General features: G+C 50.4%; 2 protein-coding genes across 21 annotated transcripts in view; one reads left to right on the forward strand and one right to left on the reverse strand.

Moving 5' to 3' along the window:
* Positions 1-21,779, forward strand: part of AIFM2 (apoptosis inducing factor mitochondria associated 2) — a 34,411-nt gene that overhangs the window by 1,048 nt on the left and 11,584 nt on the right. For 3 of the 20 annotated variants that reach the window (XM_077946660.1, XM_077946664.1, XM_077946665.1), the window contains exons 2-10: positions 7,460-7,650; positions 8,036-8,151; positions 10,305-10,424; positions 10,928-11,020; positions 13,878-13,986; positions 15,004-15,156; positions 16,641-16,841; positions 17,398-17,585; positions 19,789-21,283. In XM_077946660.1, coding sequence (XP_077802786.1) covers positions 7,473-7,650; positions 8,036-8,151; positions 10,305-10,424; positions 10,928-11,020; positions 13,878-13,986; positions 15,004-15,156; positions 16,641-16,841; positions 17,398-17,549 — 1,122 coding nt within the window. In that variant the 5' untranslated portion in view covers positions 7,460-7,472 and the 3' untranslated portion in view covers positions 17,550-17,585; positions 19,789-21,283. Of the gene's footprint in view, positions 1-7,456; positions 7,651-8,035; positions 8,152-10,304; positions 10,425-10,927; positions 11,021-13,877; positions 13,987-15,003; positions 15,157-16,640; positions 16,842-17,397; positions 17,744-19,788; positions 21,284-21,779 lie in introns of those variants that run through there. The other 17 variants (XM_028826548.2, XM_015147469.3, XM_077946659.1 and 14 more) reach the window with 9 other exon arrangements.
* Positions 19,460-21,779, reverse strand: part of MACROH2A2 (macroH2A.2 histone) — a 60,051-nt gene continuing 57,731 nt past the window's right edge. The window contains 1 exon segment of the mRNA NM_001266414.1: positions 19,460-20,194. Within this exon segment, the coding sequence (NP_001253343.1) occupies positions 20,029-20,194 (166 nt within the window). The 3' untranslated portion in view covers positions 19,460-20,028.

Below are 21,779 nucleotides of genomic sequence, written 5' to 3' on the forward strand. Positions count from 1 at the left end.
GGAAGGGTAAGGTCTCTTGGGAGTTGATGATCCTGTAGGAGGACAGGTGTAGGGCAGAGAGTCAGACATAGTTTAGGATGCGACTTCCAGGTTTCCGGACTCTGCGCCTGTGTTCAAAAGCCTGTATCAGGGTCCAGTGTGCATACATGCACCTGCCAGAGAGCCCCGGGATCTCAGATCCCACATGCCCTCACCCCAGCACCTACAGAGGAGTTCTCCAAGGAGCACAGTGTGTCACCAAGAAGGGCACTGAGCCCCAGCCAGGGTAGGGTCTTACTCAGGACTACCCACCCCAGAAATGATGGGCTGGGCAGGCCAGTGGACTCCAGGGCCAGCCTGGCTTTGGCTGGTGGTGAAATGAAGCCAGCATCCAGGTACAGGTGATGGGCAGACCACGGGGACCATGAAGTAACTGGCTCTGAGGAGGATGGACAAGTTGCTTGGCCTAGGTTTTCTGTGGGGGAGTGAATATGACATCCAGATGAATCTGTCTGCCCCAGAGCTGCCCTCTCCTGGGGGTAAAAGGAGGCTGCCTCCCTTCAGACTTTGAGTCCCTTTTCAGAAATTGGTCTTTTGGGGGTTCTGTTCTTCAAGTAGTCCCTGAGGGGCTGGCCATAGAGTGTCCCAGGGAGGGAGGCCACCCAACCCTCTCCATCCTGCTCTGTCCCCCAGGTGGAGGAAACCTCCATGGCGCTGTGAGTTGTACTGTAGTGGCCTTCTCATCCGGGACGGCCACTCTGGGAACGTGGCTCTCCAGAGGTTGATGTTGAAACCTACCCTCTGCATAAGCCATGACGGCTCAAAAAGCATCGTGTTTTATTTGTAATCTTTGTGAAGCAATAGCGGAGCAATTCTGGGATGACATTCTTGCTTTGATCAGAGCCCACACGGTTCCCGCTGTGTGTCTTCTGAGGCACGACCTCTCAACAGCTTTGGCATAAATGTAACTTCCTGGTTTTTCAGTAGTCCTATGGGCTGCTTATTGTGGAAGAATACCCTTGAGATCAGGGTGGATGCTCTTGGCAGAGAAAACAGGATTGACTGAGCAAATGCTTGTGTAAATCAGATTGTGTATGTGTGTGTCTGTGTGTGTGTGTGTTGTGGGAGGGAGCAAAGGTAAAGTTACTGAGGAGTTCCTGGACAATCAGGGTTTGTTCTGTTCTCTTAGGCCTTCTTTTAAGCTAACTTCCTGAACGTAGACGGACGTAGTTAAGATTGTCTGTGATTCCCACCGGGGCTTTTGTGTTCAGTTCAAAATCAGACGGTGGATTTAGCAGTTCCTCAAAAAGTTAAACTTTGAGTTACCGCATGACCCAGCAATTCCACACCTAAATATTTATACTAAAGAGGATTGAAGACCGGTTCACACAAAAACCTGTACACAAATGTTCATAGTGGTGTTATTCACATAGTCAAAAGGTGGAAACAAGCCAAGTGCCCGTCAGCTGATGAGTGAATAAACAAAATGTGGTCTATCATACCCCAACGATGGACTGTTATTCAGCCAGAAAAAGGAATGAAGCACTGATACATGCTACAACTCGGATGAAACTTGGAAACATTATGATCAGTGGAAGATGTCACAAATGAAAAGCCATGTAGTATATAATTCCATCTACATGAATTGTCTAGAATAGACAAATCTGTAGAGACAGAAAGAACAGTAGCTACCCAGGGCTTGGGTAGGTGGGGTACAGGATTTATTTTGGGGGTGATGGAAGTGTTCTGGAATTAGATAGTTGCGATGGTTGCACAACCTGGTGAATACACTAAAACCCATTGAACTTATGTCTCTTTTTTTAAAATTTAAATTAAATTTTTTTTTTTTTTGAGACAGAATCTTGCTCTGGCACCCAGGCTGGAGTGCAGTGGCATGATCATGGCTCATTGCAACCTCAACGTCCTAGGCTCAAGCGATCCTCCCACCTCAGCCTCCTGAGTAGCAGGGACCACAGGCATGTGCCACCATGCCTGGCTAATTTTTTGTATTTTTTGTAGAGATGGGGTTTCACCATGTTGCCCAGGCTGGTCTTGAACTCCGGAGCTCAAGCACTCTGCCTGCCTTGGCTTCCCAAAGTGTTGGGATTACAGGTGTGAGCAAGCCTACATCTCATTTTTTTTTTTTTTTTAAAGATGGGGTCTCGTCTAGGCTGGAGTGCAGTGGTGCAATCATAGCTCACTGTGAGCTTTCATCTTAGGTGGTAAATTGTATATGTGAATTCTATTTTGATTAAAAAAATTAGATGGTGAGAGGTCTGTCTTGTTATTAAAAACTTATTATTTCTGCAAAAATGACATATGCTTGTTTGAAAAAAATTCAAACAATACAAAAGCTTAAGGAAGAAAATAAAAACATCATCTATGACCACTATTAGCATTTTGGTTCAGAGAGCAGGTTTGATGTGTTCAGAATTGAACTTGGGCAAGTTGTTGAACTTTTTTCCAAAACAAAGAGAAAAAACTCACATATTAAATGTGAAGATATGGGTAAAAGTGCAACAAATGCTAACTGCTGTAATCGTTACATGTATATGTGTATACATATTGAGGTGGATGTGTCTTGTTGGACAAAAATGGGATTAGGTTGTACACGCTTCTGTTGCCTTTTTGGGACCGGACAAACTAATCTGCATTATAAAATATATAGAATAAATGGCTGCTGTGTATTCATTGCTACTGTGTGCCAGGCACCGTGCTAAAACACTTTACATAAATGATCTCATTGAATCTTTTCCACAACTCAAAATGACAGTGACTCACACCTGTAATTCCAGTACTCTGGGAGGCTAAGGCAGGAGGATCCCTTGAGGGGCCAGGAGTTCAAGATCAGCCTAGGCAACTAGCGAGACCCTTATCTCTACAAAAATAAATAAATAAATAAAAAATTAGCCAGCTCAGGAGTTCGAGGTTATAATGAGTTATGATCGTGCCACTGCATTCTGGCCTGGATGATAGAGCAAGACCCTGTCCCTAAGAAAATTAAAAACAAGTAAATAAATAAATAAATATTGCCTGACTTTTTCTCTCTCTTTTTTTTGAGACAGGGTCTCACATTGTTTTCTAGGCTGGAGTGCAGTGGCATGAAGCACTGATACATGCTACAACTCGGATGAACCTTGAAAACATTATGTTTTATGTCAATCAGATTGTGTATGTGTGTCTTTGTGTATGTGTGTTGTGGGAGGGAGCAAAGGTAAAGTTACTTACTGCATCCTCAAACTCCTGGGCTCAAGCAGTCCTCCTGCCTTTGCCTCCCAAAGTGCTAGGATTATAGGCAGGAGCCACCACACCCAGCCCTTGCCTGACTTTTTCATGGACAGACTTTTTGTATAAAAACATCATTCACAGGCTGGGCACGGTGGCTCGCACCTGTAATCCCCAGCACTTTGGAAGGCCGAAGCAGGCCGATCACTTGAGGTCAGGAGTTCGAGACCAGCCTGGCCCACATGGCAAAACCCTGACTCTACTAAAAATACAAAAAACAATTGGCTGGGTATGGTAGCACATGCCTGTAATTCCAGCTACTTGGGAGGCTGAGGCAGGAGAGCTGCTTGAACTCAGGAGGCAGACGTTGCAGTCAGTGAGCCGAAATCCACTGCACTCCAGCCTGGGCGATAGAGTGAGACTCCATCTCAAAAACAAAACAAAACAAAACAAAACATCACTTACCCTTTAAAAATGACTGGCTACACAGTACTGCATTGTATGGGTTTATATTATCCTGTAGTCTCTCATTGGTGGCAGTTTCCATTGATTGATGGAGTGTCACACAGGTGGAGGTTTGCACAGCACTACTGCTATGTTAGAACATGTAACTGGACATCCACTAATTCCATACATGCATTTTCATCACCTACAGGGTGTGTGGCTGGAAATACAGCTCTGTGGCATAAGCCCTTGCTTTAGGTGTCTGGCCAAGTAGATCATCGTCAGGCAGAGGGGAGTTCACTGTCCTCTGGGGCCAGGCAAGAACCGACACTGGCAGAGCCAAGGAGAGTCAGTGTGTCCAAGAGTATTGGGCAAGGGACTGCCAAAGAGGCAGGGTCAAATCTGCTGGAGAGTCACTGGCCTCCCTATTCCACAAGTAAGGGTGGCAGGGGTCAGTAGAGGAGAGAGAAGAGAGCAGATTGCAGGAGAGACCTCAGGCAGCATGAAGAGGAAAAGTGCCTCCCCTCCCTGGCCGTGCTCTGGCCTGTGTGTCCCCTCAGGCCCCAGACCCTTCACAGGGAACCCCGGAAAAGCAATTTGCCTTCCTTGGGTGAGGCAAGAGTTTCCCCTTTTGGGGAAGCAGGTTGATGATCCTAGGGGGTCAAGGGCTCGGCTCCTTTGATCAATTCATTGCCCCTGAGGTCCACTCTGGGGTCTAGACTTTCCTCCCGGGGAAAAGACCCCATGAAGGGCCTGGGGCGGGCTTGTCTGTCCACCTGGTTGTGAAAGCTGCCCTGGCATGGCAGGCTGTCTGTCTGTGCCAGCCCCTGTCACCTGTCCTCGGAGCCTCCCCACCTTCTGCCGCAGGTACTGTGAACTCTACAGCCCTCCTCCCTTCCTGCCACTGGGCCTCTGGCCCAAGTTGTTTCCTCTGCTAGGAAGGCCTCCTGATCTCGATCTTTTTCAGGGCTCTAGGCTGTCCTTTTTGAGTGTCCCTGGGTGGTCCAGTGTGACCTGACACACAGTAGACTCCCCTATCCCTATACCTGGCAAGCTGCATAGCCCCTCTTAGGGGCCATGCCCAGCTAACTTGGAAGTGGGACTTTCTGGGTGTTTTCTTGACCTCATCCCTGGCTGACAGCCCCGAGGGTAGGACCCGGCACAGAGGGTTCCACGCTGCCAGGGGCTGGTGAAACACACGCCACCCACGGCCTGCCTCATCACTGCCTACATTCTCAGGCCCTGCGCAGCTCCTGGTGTTCACTGTTACCTCTGGCTGAGCCTGTGGGCCCTCCTGGTCCTGGTCCCTGGGAGACATTCCCTTCTGGCCCAGTTGGCAGATTCGGCCTGAGGTATGCTTGGGATTAGCTCTAGACAACCCTTCTGAGGGCTTAGAGAAGCCAGGGTGGCCCTGCCTGCTGGGGGGCTTGTCTTGGGTCCTAATCACTGCCAGGGCTCAGCTTATTCATCTGTAAAATGGGTATGTTCAAGCCTCCATGCTTTGGGGACCATTTGACCCTTGAGAAACAACTTTAAATCCCCTCCAATCCGTTGTGTCAGTGCCCTCCCTCCGCTATACCGTCCTTCCCCAGGGGAGAAGTTAGGCAGTGGACATTTGAACACCAGTGGGAACAGTGCCCGGAGTTCTAACCAAAAGCTGCCCCGTAAGTGTGGGATGATTTGGGGACCGTCTTGGGGAACCACCACCATGTCTTGGAAACCAGTGTGTACGAGGACATCTCGGAATATTATAACTGGTTGGGACTTATAGTCCCTTCCCATTATAGGGGGTAAATTGAGGCCCAGAGAGGGAAGGGGTTGTGCCCCAGGCCCGCACAGACGGTCAGGGCAGTGCAGTAGCCTTCCAGCAGCCTGAGGGTCCCAGATGAGCTGGAACACACTTCCTTATGAGGCCGTTCAGTGGCTTGATGTCTATCCTTCAAGGATGACCTCAGAGTCTATATCCTCCTTCGCTGACACCCCCTCCAGTCCCCCTTCCTGAAGCCCACAGCAGCTGTTGAGCCTCTCTGGCTGCTTTCTGTATAGTGTGAGCTTGGTTTCTTTTTCTCAGCATCTCCCCCCAGCAGCCTGGCTTATTTCTGCCTCTCTTTAGGGCTCAGCACAGCCAGGAGGACGGTTGATTGCCTGTGACCTCTCAGGGTCTCAGCTGCAGTCAAGAGTGCCCCTCAGTGGGCTGCGCGGCTCCTCCCACACCAGCAGCCCTCTGCCTGCCTGAGGCCCACACTGCAAGCATCCTTCTTTGGGGTTCTGCTGGGCTGGAGACAAGGCCTCTGGTGCAGCCCCAGGCCAGTCCCTGAGTCCTCCTCTGTCTGGGGCAGACTCTGGGATGCACCAGGTGACCCTGTTTACCAGCCTTCCAGGCTGGCTTGGGGAGCCCAGGCAACTTTGCTGCTGTAGGGGCCAAGGCTGTTGAGTTGGATAGAAGGCATACAAATTTATTCAATGTGTATACACAGGAGCCTTCAGAAGGAAGACCCAACCCCCAAAAGAAGTACAGAAGCTTATATACCATCTTGAGGTCATAAAAAGAAATGGGGATTAGGTGTGGTGGCTCATGCCTGTAATCCCAGCACTTTGGGAGGTTGAGGTGGGAGGATCACTTGAGCCCAGGAGTTTGAGACCAGCCTGGGCAACAAAGGGAGACCCCATCTCTACCAATATTTATTATTTTTATTGTTTTATTTTTTTAAGATAGGGTCTCACTCTGTGACCCGGGCTGGAGTACAGTGGCACAGTTATGGCTCACTGTAGCCTTGACCTCCCCAGCTCAAGTGACCCTCCCACTTCAGCCTCCCAGTTAGCTGGGACTACAGGTGCACATCACCACGCCTGGCTTTTTTTTTTTTTTTTGTAGAGACAGAGTCTGTCTATGTTACCCAGGCTGGTCTGGAACTCCTGGGCTCAAAAGACCCTCCTGCCTCAACCTCCCAAAGTGCTGGGATTACAGGCATGAGCTGCTATACCCAGCCCCATCTCTACAAGTAATTAAAAAATTAGCCAGGCATCGTAGCACACAGCTGTGGCCCCTCCTTCCTACTCCATGATCACAGTCCTTAAACCTGGACCTTAAGTTGGTGACCTGTGAGCTGGGCCAAATCTGGTTGCAGTGTTTGTTTGATGCAGTGCTTAAAGAATGTTTTTTGTTGTTCCTTTAGATGTGGCCTATGCTTGCCAGTTCCCCACAGGTGTGCCCACTGTTTCTTGTTATTGCACCTCTTCCCAGCTTCCCACATCATTGACACTGCCCACCTGGTTATTTGACTTTGTAAGGTCTGCCCTCATAAGGGCAGGGACCATATCTGCCTGTTTGACCACAGGATACACAACACAGAGCGTGTCAAAAAGCAGGAGTTCAATTCATATATGTTGTTGAGTGAACATTATTCCCCTCTTCAAAAGTCTTTTTTTTCCTCCTGCCCCACTGCAATCTCTCCCAAAAGTCTTCGATGAACTATATCAAGTGAAAAACAAACGTGCAGAACACTTTATTTAATGGGTGCAAAAAATAATTGTGATTATAGGTGCATAAGCTATCTCTGGAAGGAGTCATCCAAACTTGCTACATAACAGTGGATGCCTCTGGAGAAGGGAACTCGGTATTTGGGGGAAGTGGGATACTCCCTTGTTCCTTCTGAATTTAATTCAAATTTTATAAAGTTGGAGTTTCATTAATCAAAGATTTACCTCATCTAAAAAGGTCAATTCATGATTGAGGCCTCTCTCACTGTGGGCCCTGCCAGCCCTCCCAGCCACCCTGACACTGATGGGCTCTCCTTTTCCTTCCCAGCAGTGCCTGGTTCGAGATGGGGTCCCAGGTGTCGGTGGAATCGGGAGCCCTGCACGTGGTGATTGTGGGTGGGGGCTTTGGCGGGATCGCGGCGGCCAGCCAGCTGCAGGCCCTGAACATCCCCTTCATGCTGGTGGACATGAAGGACTCCTTCCACCACAATGTGGCCGCCCTCCGAGCCTCCGTGGAGACAGGTAACGTGCTCCCATCTGGGGTTGTCTCTGTGAGGGTGGTCTTGTCTCCACTCTGGGGCTTGATTTTAGGGCTGGGGGTGGTTTTCTCCATTTAGGGCAAAGTGCCTGCATTCCACTATCAGACAAGTTCTGGAGAAACTCAAGGTCTTTGGTCTTAAGTAGCCACCATAATGAGACCCTAGAAGTAAAAGCTTGAGCTTTTCTGAGGGTCTGAGGCCCAGACTGGCGTTTTAGGAGATAGGGGTACCCCAGGCATACGTATGGCCTGACCCTTTGGTCAAGGGCCCCCCTGTTGGTGTGCAGCTTGTGAAAGGTTCTGAGTCACTCTGGCTTCCCGTGGGCAGCCTAGCTCTGCCCTATGACCTCTTCTGTGTCCCTTCCCCAGGGTTCGCCAAAAAGACATTCATTTCTTACTCGGTGACTTTCAAGGACAACTTCCGGCAGGGGCTGGTGGTGGGGATAGACCTGAAGAACCAGACGGTGCTGCTGCAGGGCGGTGAGGTGAGTAAGGGCCAGCCCGGCTGCCAGCAGGCTCAAGGGCCCACTGCAGGGCCTGGGCGGGATCCTCCAGGGTTAAGAGAGAGCTAGGCTGGGGGCAGTGGCTCATACCTGTCATCTCAGCCCTTTGGGAGACCAAGGCGGGTGGATCACCTGAGGTCAGGAGTTTGAGACCAGCCTGACCAACATGGCAAAACCCTGTCTCTACTGAAAATACAAAAATTAGCTGGGCATGGTGGTGGGCGCATGTAATCTCAGCTACTCAGGAGGCTGAGGCAGGAGAATTGCTTGAATTCGAGAGGCGGAAGTTGCAGTAAGCTGAGATTGCACCACTGCACTCCAGCCTGGGTGACAGTGAGACTCCATCTCAAAAAGAAAAAAAGAAAAGAGAATGCTGTGTGTGAGCCCCAAGCCCTGCCTGGTGCTGGGCAGATAGTGGATTCCTCATAAACAGAGGCTTGACCACAGCAACCACAAGAATATGGTGGCAGATATTTCTTTTGTAATTCCTGCATGTCAGGCCCTGTTTGTAGACTTTACGTAAATCTCATGAATGTTTTCTGTGCCTCTATGGGGAAGGTGGTATAACCTCATTTTACAGAGAAGCTAAAGGGTTAAATGGCTTGCTTAAGATCCCACAGCTGGTAAGAGACTGACCCAGGATTTGAACCCATGCAATTTTAGCCCAGAGCCTGTGCTCTAAAAGCCAGTGTCCCAGACAACTTCCAGGCTTGGCCAGCCCTCGGCTCTGTCTAGAACAAAAAGTTAGGCACACACATGGTCCCACATCTCCTGGATCGGGATGTCACTGGGGCAGAGATTTCCCTTCACTCATCTGTGTGTTCCCCCACCTCACATGTGCATCATGGAGCGTGGCACACACCTGCCATGACTTGAGCTCCATCGACAAGCTGCCACCAGCTCAGGATAAGTGTCACGTCCAGCCCACCCCCACTTGGTGTTTGAAGCTAAGGGGGCATCGACAAAAGGAAACACAATTCCTTTCCTTGATGAGTATGTGATTTAGTGTGTCCCAGCTCTTCTTGAATTAATGGGGCCAGATAGTTTCCTGGTTGGAGAGATTACTGAGTGTCTCCTAGTCCTGCAGTCTCTGGCCATGCGTTTTAGAACCCTGAAAGATTCCATGAGGGCATCCCGGAGGTTCAGGGGAAAGTGGGGGCTGAGTGGAGTCCAGGCCCTCCAGCCCCTCCCATTGGAGCAGCTCTGTTTTTGTCAATTTTATATATTTAGGCTCCAAACAAGATTTCCTTTTCTTTGTTTAAAATTTTTTTTAATTAAAAAAATTTTTTTTATTGTTTTTGAGACAGAGTTTCGCTCTTGTTGCCCAGGCTGGAGTGCAATGGCATGGTCTTGGCTCACTGCAGTCTCTGCCTCCTGGGCTCAAGCGATCCTCCCGCCCCAGCCGCCTGAGGAGTTGGGATTATAGGCGCGTGGCACCATGCCCAGCTAATTTTTGTATTTTTAGTAGAGACAGGATTTTGCTATGTTGATCAGGTTGGTCTCAAACTCCTGACCTCAGGTGATCTGCCTGCCTTGACCTTCCAAATGCTAGGATTACAGACGTGAGCCACCGCACCCAGCCTAAAATTTTTTTTTTATTTTTAATTAAAAAAAATTAAATTATTTATTATTTATTTTATTATTTATTTTTAATTTAAAAATTAAATTAAGCTGGGGTCTTGCTATGTTGTTCAGTGCAGTGGCTGTTCACAGGTGTGATCCTGCCACTGATCAGTCTTTCTTTCCTTTCCTTTTCTTCCTGGCGGAGGCAGGAGGAGGGTTCTTCTAAAACATCCGGGAGGTTCTGCGCTAACTCCCTCGGGCAGTGTCCGATCCTGCAACCCTGCCTCCTGCCACTGGGCTGCCCCTTCCACTGCCATGCTGGGTGGCTCCCGTTGCCCCTGAGTTCTCCATGCAGGAGGTAAACTCTGCTTCCTTAGGTCTTTCCCCAGGTTCTAGTGCCATCCCTTCGGCTAACCAGTGTGGTGGTTTCACTCGGTCCCATGGGGGCTGCCTCGGGTGCCTAGAGAGGCCTCTGCCTGGTTTGTCCCAGCTGGCAGGCCAGGAGTAGGATGCAGAGGCCTAGGCCTGCCCTGCCCTGCCCTACCCTCATCTTTTGTTTTGGTCTGTCTCAGGCCCTGCCCTTCTCTCATCTTATCCTGGCCACGGGCAGCACTGGGCCCTTCCCGGGCAAGTTTAATGAGGTTTCCAGCCAGCAGGCTGCTATCCAGGCCTATGAGGACATGGTGAGGCAGGTGAGCTGTGCACTGAAGGCATGGGGCAGGGCAGGCAGATGGGAGGACAGCTGTGGGGATGCCTAAGCCTGCAGCTGGGAGGCCATGGGGGTGTTCAGAGCTGCTGGCTGTAGCCATAGAGTTGGAGAGTCACTAGGAAGAGACTTTCCTGGGAAGATACCTTGAACTTGCTGCTAGAGCCAGGATGTGGGCACCCCAGACCTGCTCATGTTGCCCTTGGTATGTCTCTTACTTGCCTCTCCTGGGGCTTTTCATGGGTGCCCTCCGCTCCTGTTTTCACAAGGCTCTGTGTTGTGTAGAGCAGGCTTAGATCCACGATCTCAGGCAGTTTCCACAGCAATTCTGCGAGGTGGGTGGGAGGAAGCACATTTGGACCCAAAATGTGGAAAGGGTTCTCTGCCCTCCTTTGGCCCAGGGAGCCACACCACAGGCTGAACCAGCAGACAGGGGTGGATGAGTAGGTGTGTTTCATATGTCCCTGTTTCACGTGTCCTCTTCTCCAGGTCCAGCGCTCACGGTTCATCGTGGTGGTGGGAGGAGGCTCGGCTGGAGTGGAGATGGCAGCAGAGATTAAAACAGAATATCCTGAGAAAGAGGTGGGCCGGGCTGCCTTGCCTTGGAACTCTAAGTGGTTGGCTTTTCTCTGCATTATCTTAGGAACATCAGGAATTCGCTCAGGGCAGAGAAGTCTGGAGCTCTATTCACATAAACTGAGAGTGTGTATTTCTGCCAAGGTGCGATTCTCTAGGGGATTTTTCCTGCAGAGCTGGGATCCTGCAGCACCTGACCTTACAGAGCTGCTCAGGGTGTGTCTTCTCTCAAGGAAAGATCCTGCCCTCTGCTCCAACCTGGAGGATCAAGCCCAGGGGCGATACCTTGCAAAAGCCGAACTTCTGTGTCACCTTCAGAATTCAGGCCTTTGTGATATAAATGTATATTTGATTGCCTCTTGCTGACAACCAGCTTAGACAAAGACACCTTCAGTTGTTGCTTTGGTCTCTGCCTGATACGGTAGCCCCTGCTCTGAGCAGCCCCATGGTGGTGGGGAGCCTGCAGCACAGCCCCGCTCTGCCCACACTGGGAAATGACTGTACAGCACTGCCTTCTACCCATGGGTGGGAACAGGGAGGGGACATCAGCCTGCCCTGTTGCTTTCTCATGCTCAACGGACAGAGATCCTACCTGGCAACCTAGTGAGAAAGAGGAAATCCTGGCACCCTGTCCAGGCTTGGCAAGGGCTGAGTGATAATCGTCATTACAGGTCCTCTAGGCGAGAGCTGGCTGGCAGTTGAAGCCAGATGGGCTTCTGAGAGCCACGTGGGGCCTGTGAATGGATCTTTTTTCCTCAGGGAAAGGCAGATTGGTTTTGAAAAGAAAAATCCATAGAGGATACTTTAATTATATGGCTGTTCTCTGACAAATTGTTGGAAATTATGATGAGTGATTGATATAGTTACAATTCATTCATTTTGATTTATGAGGGTTCTATAGGGAAAAACCAAACTGTTTTTCTCTCTACTCACTGCACACTTCTGGGATGAGATCTGTGGGTTTTTTTCCCCCACTGACCAATTCTCTGACAACAGCTGGGTGTCCTACAGTTCAATTCAATTCTGACACTACCTGGCGTTAGCGCAGACCCCACAGGTCAAGGGCTCAGTCCCACGATCCTGCCCCAACTTCAGACATCAGTTGCAAGTCCCCAACTTACCCACGCTCTGTCCCACTTGGCTACAAGACAGAGATTCTCATGACTCTCTCCTTGGGTTAAATAATTTGCTAGAGCAGCTGAAGGAAGCCAGGGAGACAGTTTACTTGCTGTTGCTGATTGATGATGAAGGATGTTTTAAAGGATAAAAATGAACATTTAGATGAAGAGGCACATAAAGCATAGTCTAGAAGGGTCCTGAGCACAGGGGCTTCTGTCCCCATGGAGTTGGGGTACACCACTCTCCTGGCATGTGGACATGTTCACCAACCTAGAAGCTCTCTGGACCCTGTACTTTAGGGATTTTTATGGAGGGTTCATCAGGTAGGCAAGGGTGATTATGACCTCAATCTCCAGCCCCTCTCTCGTCCCTGGAGCTGAAAGTTCCAGACTTCTAAGCTGGCTTGGTCTCTGGTGACCAGCGATCATCCAGGAGCCCATCAGGAGTAGCTGCATTAGAACAAAAGATGCTCCCATCACCCAGGAACATCCAAGGAGTTGGGAGCTCTGTGTCAGACCCTCCCATCACTCAGGACATTACAAAGATCTCAGGAGCTCTGTATCAAGAACTGGCATCGAGGACCAAATATTAGAACAAATGATTCTCTCTTAGTACCCCAGTTTACAAGGGTTTTAAGAGCTCTGCATCAGGAACTGGGGGCAGAGACCAATACATACCTTTCTTCTTTGTTTCTTTTTATTTTGAGACGGAGTCTAGCTCTGTCAACCAGACTGGAGTGCACTGGCGCGATCTTGGCTCACTGCAAGCTCTGCCTCCTGGGTTCATGCCATTCTCCTGCCTCAGCCTCCCCAGTAGCTAGGACTACAGGTGCCCACCACCACGCCTGGCTAATTTTTCTTTTCTTTTTTTTAAGTAGAGATGGGGTTTCACCATGTTAGCCAGGATGATCTCTATCTCCTGACCTCATGATCTGCCCACCTCAGCCTCCCAAAGTGCTGGGATTACAGGCGTGAGCCACGGCGCCCGGCCGTCATTTCTTCTTATTTCACAGGGGTCAGACCAGTCTGAAGTAGTAAAAAAGTTCAAGTAACTCAGTAAAATATCCACATGTTTAGGGTTAGTAGACAATAAGGGTAGTAGCAGTCACCCTTTATTAAGGACTTAATATGTTCTGAGTTACATGCTTTATATATGTATTTTTGCTCATCATTACACAATTCCTATGAGTGGGGCTGTTTGTGCCCATGTTAGGGAGCCTTTGGGAGGTGTCCAAGCGAGTATCAGAGATGGGATTTCAACCCAGGCAATTTGATGTCAAAGCCCAGGCTTTGAACATGATTACAACATGAGGTGCCCGGGACACCTCCCTGTGTTGTCCCAGACAGCAAGTAGACGTGCCTGGAAGCGCTAATTTTAAACCAGCTTTAATGTTGACATCAGCCTGATTGACTATTGGAATGTCCATGGCTTGTATAATTATAAGTGCCCAAGGATGCTTGAAGATAATTTTCCAGGTGGCCCTAGGTGAGGTGTAAGTTGTGATGTGTTGCCATATTGGTAGTCCTCTGGCCTGGGTGGGTACTGAAAGAGTCCTAGTCTAGAACATGTGGGCTTAAGCCCAGCTCACCACTAACTGGTTCTGGCACTGGACAGATTACTTCTCTGGGGCTTCAGTTTCCTCATCTGTAACCTGGAGGTACGAGTGGAGGTGGACATTCGTGCAATGTTTGTGTTTGAAGACTCGGGGGCTCCTTCTCAGGCCCTGTGGTCGTTTTGTCCGCAGGTCACTCTCATTCACTCCCAAGTGGCCCTGGCTGACAAGGAGCTCCTGCCCTCCGTCCGGCAGGAAGTGAAGGAGATCCTCCTCCGGAAGGGCGTGCAGCTGCTGCTGAGTACGTGCACCCTCACCTCCCTCCCTGCCCCGCCCCGCCCCGGCCTGGTGAGATGTGGCTTGGAGGCTTGGTCACTGCCTCCAACAGGAGGGCGGCTATAGTCCACCCCAGGCTCTCTCTTTTCCACTGTGTCCTGGGGTGGAGCATGAAGCGCTCAGAAGCTGTCGTGAGCATCAAAGCCCATCTGAGCCTTGTCCAGCTGGAAGTTGTGCCCGTCCCTGGGCAGGGAAGAGGGCCTGGTACTTACGGGATTTCCATGTCCTGGTTATTGCTTTGGATGCAGTGCAGATGGTGGGATGCCTGTCTGCTGAATTTTTCTTAAGTGCATCTGAAGGATTTGCCCTGAATATGATGTCTCTGTGGTCGAGGGAATAGGTTTATCGGTTTATGTTTTGAGAGTTGTGAGGAGTGTGGCCTTATTGTAGAGCAGGGCACAAGACCCACCCAGCATATGCTGGACAGAGGGGTTCTCTTCCAGTGCTGTGGCCCCTACACTTCACTGCACGAGGCTCCAGCCTCTTCTTTTTTTGGGAGGGTGAGGCATCTGCCCTGTGAAGGGCCCGCGTGGCTGCCTCAGCCTCCTTTTGGTCACTGTCACTTTAGGCAGTGAGTGTAGTGAGCTGGCTTCTCTTTCTCTGGCTTTCCCCTTTGTCGTGGTGCACTTGGAGCGCTTGTCCTGCCTAGTTAGGATGGCGTGGCTGGCATTTAGAGAGGCGTGTCTGTGGTCTTCCGCTTTTCTGAGAACTTCTTGGGAAACAGCCTCGCTTCCCTTCAGGAAGTCCTCCAGGGGCTTCTTGGAACTTTTCTCCAGCTGGACCCCTTGGGGCCAGATGTCCAGATCAGCTTTGTGGGCCATAGAGTGGACTGAGGGAGGGGCATGGTGGGAAGACGGGGTACAGCCATTGCCCAGTTGGGCCCCAGAGGTCCAGGCCCTCCCCAGGATCAGCCTTGGCTTGGGGCCCAGGCTTGATGGGGTCCTCCCTTTCACCAGCCTCCTGGTCATGAACCCCCTTCTAGGTGAGCGGGTGAGCAATCTGGAGGAGCTGCCTCTCAATGAGTATCGAGAGTACATCAAAGTGCAGACGGACAAAGGCACAGAGGTGGCCACCAACCTGGTGATTCTCTGCACCGGCATCAAGATCAACAACTCCGCCTACCGCAACGCGTTTGGTGAGCAGGTGCCCGGCCAGGCTTCCCCCGTGCCTCCTTGCTCTTCAGCACTCTCTGAATGCCCTGCAGTGCTTGCCCCCAGGAGTCCACACCTTGCTGCCTTCCCCCTTTCTTCCCAACAGCTCGGACTTTAAATTCAGTGAGGGTCCACCCTTGCTGAGCTCTCCTCAGCTGTGACGATGGTTGGGTTCCAGGTGGCCAAGGTGACCAGAATCTTCTGAAATTAGGGCCGCCCCCTAGTGGTAAGAGATGGGAACAGGCGTCAAAGAGATGAGAAAGGTTGTTTTCTTTCTTTCTTCCTTACCTGGTGACAGAAGAAATTCAGGAAATTCAGGGTCAGGCATTCCTCTCTCCTGAGGTGTGCTGCTGCCCCCAAACCCAGATCCAAACATTTGGACTCTTGAGCTTGGATTGACTGGGGAGTGGGGTTGGTAACATGGCCTGGTTTCTTAAAGCTCGGTATTTGGGTATTTAGCTGGCTGGAGGTGGCAGAGGTGGACTGATGTGTGTTCAAGCCTTCATTTTTGAGCAGGAAACTCAGTGGCCAGGCCTGCTGGTTGCTTTGTGTCCTCAAGTCCCTGTCATTTACTCCCGAATGCCCTTTCCTGACAAGGAGCTCCTGCCTTTTGTCCAGCAGGAAGTAATGATCCAATCCTAGGAAAAGGAAGCCAGTCCAGGCTGTGTGTAGCGGTGGGATTGAGGGCTTATAATGGACAGAGATCCCAGAATTTAATACCTAATTGTCCTAATGTTGTATTTTCAAATACAAGTTTTTAAAAGTCCCTTTAAAAAAGCAGTTTGTCATATATTAAAGCTCTGCATTTATTTTTAATGTTCCAGTTTTGTTTTTTATTTTTATTTTTTTGAGACAGACTCTTGCTCTGTCATCCAGGCTGGAGTGCAGTGGCGTGATCTTGGCTCACTGCAACCCCCACCTCCTGGGTTCTAGCGACTCTCGTGCCTCAGCCTCCCCAGTATCTGGGATTACAGCTGTATGCCACTAAGCCCGGCTAATTTTTCTATTTTTGGTAGAGATGGGTTTCACCATGTTGGCCAGACTGGTCTTGAGCTCCTGGCCTCAAGTGATCTGCTCGCCCCAGCCTCCCAAAGAGTTGGGATTACAGGCGTGAGCTACCACGCCTGGCCTGCATTTATTTTTAAAATCTCACGTTCAAAAGTAAATTCAAGACTCAGCTAATCACTGTAACTTGTAGAGAGTTATGTACATTTCTAAAAGGAGGCCTGTTGGTATTTTGACCCATTTCCACCCTGGCATCAGCAACCTTGCCTCTGCAGGAAGAGTTGTGAGGTGGAGACTTCAGGGGGGAGTAAGTTAGGTGGGAGGGTGGCCTCTAGAGCAGGCACCTCCAGGGGCTGGTCAGAGGGTGGTCTGACCAGCGTCTAGAGCTCGCCCTCACCTCCTCATGGTGGCCACTTAACACAGCAGCTCAGTGTCTTGGTTTCGGTGTCATTTCTTCTGGCAGAGAGCAGACTGGCCAGCAGTGGTGCTCTGAGAGTGAATGAGCACCTCCAGGTGGAGGGCCACAGCAACGTCTACGCCATTGGTGACTGTGCCGACGTGAGGACGCCCAAGATGGCCTATCTTGCTGGCCTTCACGCCAACATCGCCGTGGCCAACATCGTCAACTCCGTGAAGCAGCGGCCTCTCCAGGCCTACAAGCCAGGTAAGAGAGGCCCCGTGCGCTTTGCAGTTTTAAGAGAGTTTGGGGTTAAACGTGGGGAAGCTTTTTTCGGCTATCAGATACCTGGCCACTAGAACAAACTCTCCAAGCTGGTGATGGAAACATCCCCCTAGAGCTCTTTAAAAATAGGCTGGGCGCAGCGGGTTTACACCTGTAAACCCAGCACTTTGGGAGGCCGAGGCGGACAGATCACCTGAGGTCAGTCACCTATCTCTACTAAAAATACAAAATTAGCCAGGCGTGGTGGTGCACGCCTGTAATCCCAGCTACTCGGGAGGCTGAGGCAGGAGAATCGCTAGAACAAGGGAGGGGGAGGTTGCGGTGAGCAAAGATTGCACCATTGCACTCTGGCCTGGGCAACAAAAGCGAAACCCTGTCAAAAAAAAAAAAAAAAAATCAGGGCCTCACTCACCTTCCTAAAGGGATTTCACATTTTCTGGCCCTGAGTCCAAAGGCCTTGGGAAGGATCAGCACTCTGGGAGTTGCAGCCCCAGGAGGTTCAGTGAGGTTCTGGTTGTTTCTGTGTCTCTGCTTGCAGGTGCACTGACGTTCCTCCTGTCCATGGGGAGAAATGACGGCGTGGGCCAAATCAGTGGCTTTTATGTGGGCCGGCTCATGGTTCGGCTGACCAAGAGCCGGGACCTGTTTGTCTCTACAAGCTGGAAAACCATGAGGCAGTCTCCACCCTGATGGAAAGGCCGGGCGGGAGATGAGCTACCGCAGCAGGTGGGCGTACGGACTGCTTGGCGCATGGCACCCACCTGGCAAGTGCTAGAACGAATGCTGTTCTTCTGGAATAAGATGCCAATGATGTGGTGGCCAGAAATGCAACTTGTATAAAACAAAAATGGGAGAGAGAGAGGCATTAAACAAATACCCCCTTAGAGGATTCTTTTTGGGTTTCGAAGGTGTGCTTGCCGCGGTGCTGGCTGAGCGGCTCATGCGTGCTGGCTGTATGGTGCTGGGGAGGCCACGGCCAGCCCTCCCTCTGCACCTGGCTCCTCTGGGATGTGCATGCCTGTGCATGTGTTTGTGGTCATGACCTGTGTCATTTAGAGCTCTCAGAGGAGGGCAGAGAGCTGGGCTCTGGTGGCTAGTGTCTGTCTGTGAGCGCAGGAAGGAGAGCTGCACATTGAGAACAAAGAAGGGACCTGAGGTGGAGAGACGCCCTGCACCCCAAATTTCTGCCATCTCATGGTTGGGGAGCCCATACATTCTGCAACAACCAGGGACTTCACAGGAGCCCTGTTTTCAATCCCCTAACTGGTGCATAATCCCTGTACTCCTTAAGCCTCATGGCCTTCCTACATTTCCACTTTATTTATTTTTGAGACAGAGTCTCGCCCTGTCATCCAGGCTGGAGTGCAGTGGCACGATCTCAGCTCGCTGCAACCTACATCTCCCGGGTTCACGTGATTCTCTTGCCTTAGCCTCCCGAGTAGCTGGGACTACAGGCGCGTGCCAACATGCCCGGCTAATTTTTTTTTTTTTTTTTTAAGTAGAGACGGGGTTTCACCTTGTTGGCCAGGCTGGTCTCGAACACCTGACCTCAGATGATCCATTCATCTTGACCTCCCGAAGTGCTGGGATTCCAGGCATGAGCCACTGCGGCCAGCACATTTCCAGTTTTAGATCGTAACTCCATACCGTAGGCTACATTTAAGAAGAGCTAGATAAAATTTCCCTTCTGGTTACCCCACCCTGACAGAGTGCATTTTTACATGGCTAGCAGGGGTTGAGACTGTAGCCTGGCCTGCCAGCCACTGGAGGTATTTAAGGAAGGGCAGATAATGTGACTCTCTGCGGGGTGCCATCTGCTTACCCATTAGCGAGCAGAGGGGGTTTCTGCGGGTGACCCCCAGCATATTTCTAGGTCACTCACGGGCAGATTTGTAAGTGACAAAACTCCAGCTGATGCTGGGGATGGGGAGACGGCCCCCCGAGGGACTTTGTGGTTTTGTGCTTCTGGTTTCCTGGCCAACCCCAGGGTCACTTGTCCCGAGGCCCAGCTGGGCACTAATGTCTGCCACCGACTATGTTATGGTGTATAAATGACTCCTCTATTTGAGAGAGATCTTCCAATCCGGAGGATCCCCTCTTGTACCGCCTGGGTTCAAGCTGCATAGCAGAAGTGGTTGATGAGTTCATCTGAAGAAATTCAGGCCCCACCTCCCCACCCTGCCCCTCCCTGCACCCTTTTGATGGTGGCCCCTGGGTACTTGGGCAGAGTCCTTGGGACACCAGCCTCTCTGGGGTTCTCAGGCCATCCCGTTGGGGCTGTTGCCCAGGCCTCAGTGAGTCGTGTGCCTCTCTTGGAGGATGGCTGTTCCCCTGGCGGCTTCATCCAAGGATCTGTCTTCATGGACCACGAAGGGAAGCCCACCTTTCTGGAGGCAGGACCTTCGGCCCGAGAAACACAGGCCCTGGTGCTATCTGACCTGAGGCCCAGTGAGGTGGGAATCCCAGTGTGTGAGTGACAGGCCTTGTTCTGTTGACTTACAATATTCTAGAAGGACCTACGTGTGGGGACACCGTTTTCCAAACTGAGGAAAATGTTGCAATAAAAGAATATGTTGTAAGAAAGACACTGGATCTTTTATTTTTTTCCTTTCATTTTCTTTTTCTTTAAAAAACAAAATGAAACCAAAAAAAAAAAGCCTGAAGCAAAACCTTTTTAGGAGTAGTTACAGGTATTACAGGGGTGGGGGCGGGGGGCACTAAAATAAAAGAGAAAAGCACCAGTGAGATGTCTCCCATTTTCTCCTCTCCGCCACGGAACACGCATACCAACAGAGCCCAGGTCGCTTTTTGCCCTCTTCCCTTAGAAAAAGGAGGAACAGAAGATTTAAGAATTTTGAAAGGATTTTTTCTTGTATGAGTGTGTGTAAAAGTCGATGCTATAAATCTAAAACGAGGTCTGTTTTTTTAGAAAAGTTCTAAAACAACAGGAGGAAAACACATGGAAAGAAACCCTGCGCGGAGACCTGCTTCCTTACAGATGGAGGCTCTTTTGGAGGACAGTGTGAAGGGCAGAGGGCTCCCTGCGCCGGCAGGACCTGCCCGGCCGCCCTCTACTCCCCCGCCGTCACCCCTCCTCTCTCCTTTTAAAAAGCAAAACCCACTCTTGGGACTCGGGTGGTCCTCTGATCCCTGCTGGAAAGTGCAGCGGCTACTTGGTGTCGAGCTTGGCCATCTCCTGCACGTAGATGCCGATGCTCTCGCTGTCGAAGAGCAGGAAATACACGTTCTTCAGCGAGGATGCGCTCGAGTCATCAAAGTGGGCTGAGATGGCTTTGAGGGTCACCTGGGCCGCGGTCTGTTTGGGAAAGCAGTTTCTGTGCCAAAGCAAAAGAAGAGCTGGTGTCATTTTGGTCCCTGAGAGCCATGGGAGCATGAAGTACCTTTGTTTTTACTGGGTGGGGCCTCGCTGTGCACAGGGCTAGTCCGTGCATGATCTCCTTTGACCCTAGCCAAAGGGACAGCCTGGGGGTGGCAGGTGGGGCATGTTGCCCCCACTTTATAGGTGTCACACTGACTCGGAGAGGCACAATGATTTAATTTAATTTAATTAATTAATTTTGAGATGGAGTCTCTCTGTCGCCCAGGCTGGAGTGCAACCTCCACCTCCTGGGTTCAAGTGATTCTCCTGCCTCAGCCTCCCGAGCAGCTGAGTAGTGCGCACCACCATGCCTGGCTAATTTTTGTATTTTCAGCAGAGATGGGGTTTCACCATGTTGGCCAGGCTGGCCTTGAATTCCTGACCTTGAATTCCTGAGTTTGGGAATTCAGGAATGTAGGAGGCCTGCCTTGGCCTCCCAAAGTGCTGGGATTACAGGTGTGAGCCACAGTGCCCGGCCAAGCATAGTGATTTTAGTCAAGGTCATAGGGTTGGCCAAGTGAAGAGTACCCTGTGTTTTATTTTTTATTATAATTTTTTAAAATTAGTTTTTGTTCCAGAGTCAAAGTCTTGCTCCATTGCTCAGGCTAGAGTGCAGTGGTGTGATCATAGCTCACTGCAGCTTCGAACCTCTGAGCGCAAGCAATCTGCCTCCTGCCTCAGCCTCCTAAGTAGCTGGGACTATAGGCATGTGCCTATAAAAAATTGTTTTTGTTTGTTTTTAATTTTTTGTAGAGACGGGTCTTGTTATGTTACCCAGGCTGGTCTCGAACTCCTGGCCTCAAGTGATGCTCCTGCCTCAGCCTCCCAAAGCTTTTGGATTTACAGGCGTGAGCCACCATGCCGGCTCCCTGTATCTGAGTCTATGTCATCTGACCAAGTCAAGCTTGGCTTTAAAAATGCTAGCCATTCAGCATTAAAAATACCTGGTCTTCAAAAAAGCAAACAGAAGTTTTATTAGCTCCCTCCAAACTGGTTTGTATGCTAACCCGATTGCTTAGTAAAGGGCAAAAATATATGCTCCAAACCTGTCTTCATAAGTCCTTTTTTATGCACGTATTATTTCATAGGCACAGGTCCATGTAATTTCAGCATTGTGACTCTGGGCATGGCAGGGTTGATGAAAGTTTGTTAAAGGCCCCAGGTTCCAGGGAGCTACTGATAGTGCCATCCACCAGACTGGGCCACAGCACCAGGTTCCAGGGGCACAGCCAGAGTGGTCATTAGGGGTCAGCGACAGAGACCCCTGGAGCAGGTCCAGGAGGGGCCTGTTAATAGTGATTCTTCCCATTCGCATGTATTCCAGCACAGAACAGCACTGCATGGTCTCACCGATGAGAGAATGCATCTCACAGCATCTCTGGGCCTGGACTGCTGAGACTCGATGCTGCTTGCCTAGGTTGAGACATGATTACAGCAGGAACCTAGGTCTCATGATTTTCCTCTTGGGCTTCCCAGGACACAGCTATAAACCATAGCTATATTATAAAGGGCAGCTCTCAAGATGAGAGGGTGTTCAAAAT

Source organism: Macaca mulatta, chromosome 9 (genome assembly GCF_049350105.2).
Source record: "Macaca mulatta isolate MMU2019108-1 chromosome 9, T2T-MMU8v2.0, whole genome shotgun sequence".
Classification (NCBI taxonomy): Eukaryota; Metazoa; Chordata; class Mammalia; order Primates; family Cercopithecidae; genus Macaca; species Macaca mulatta.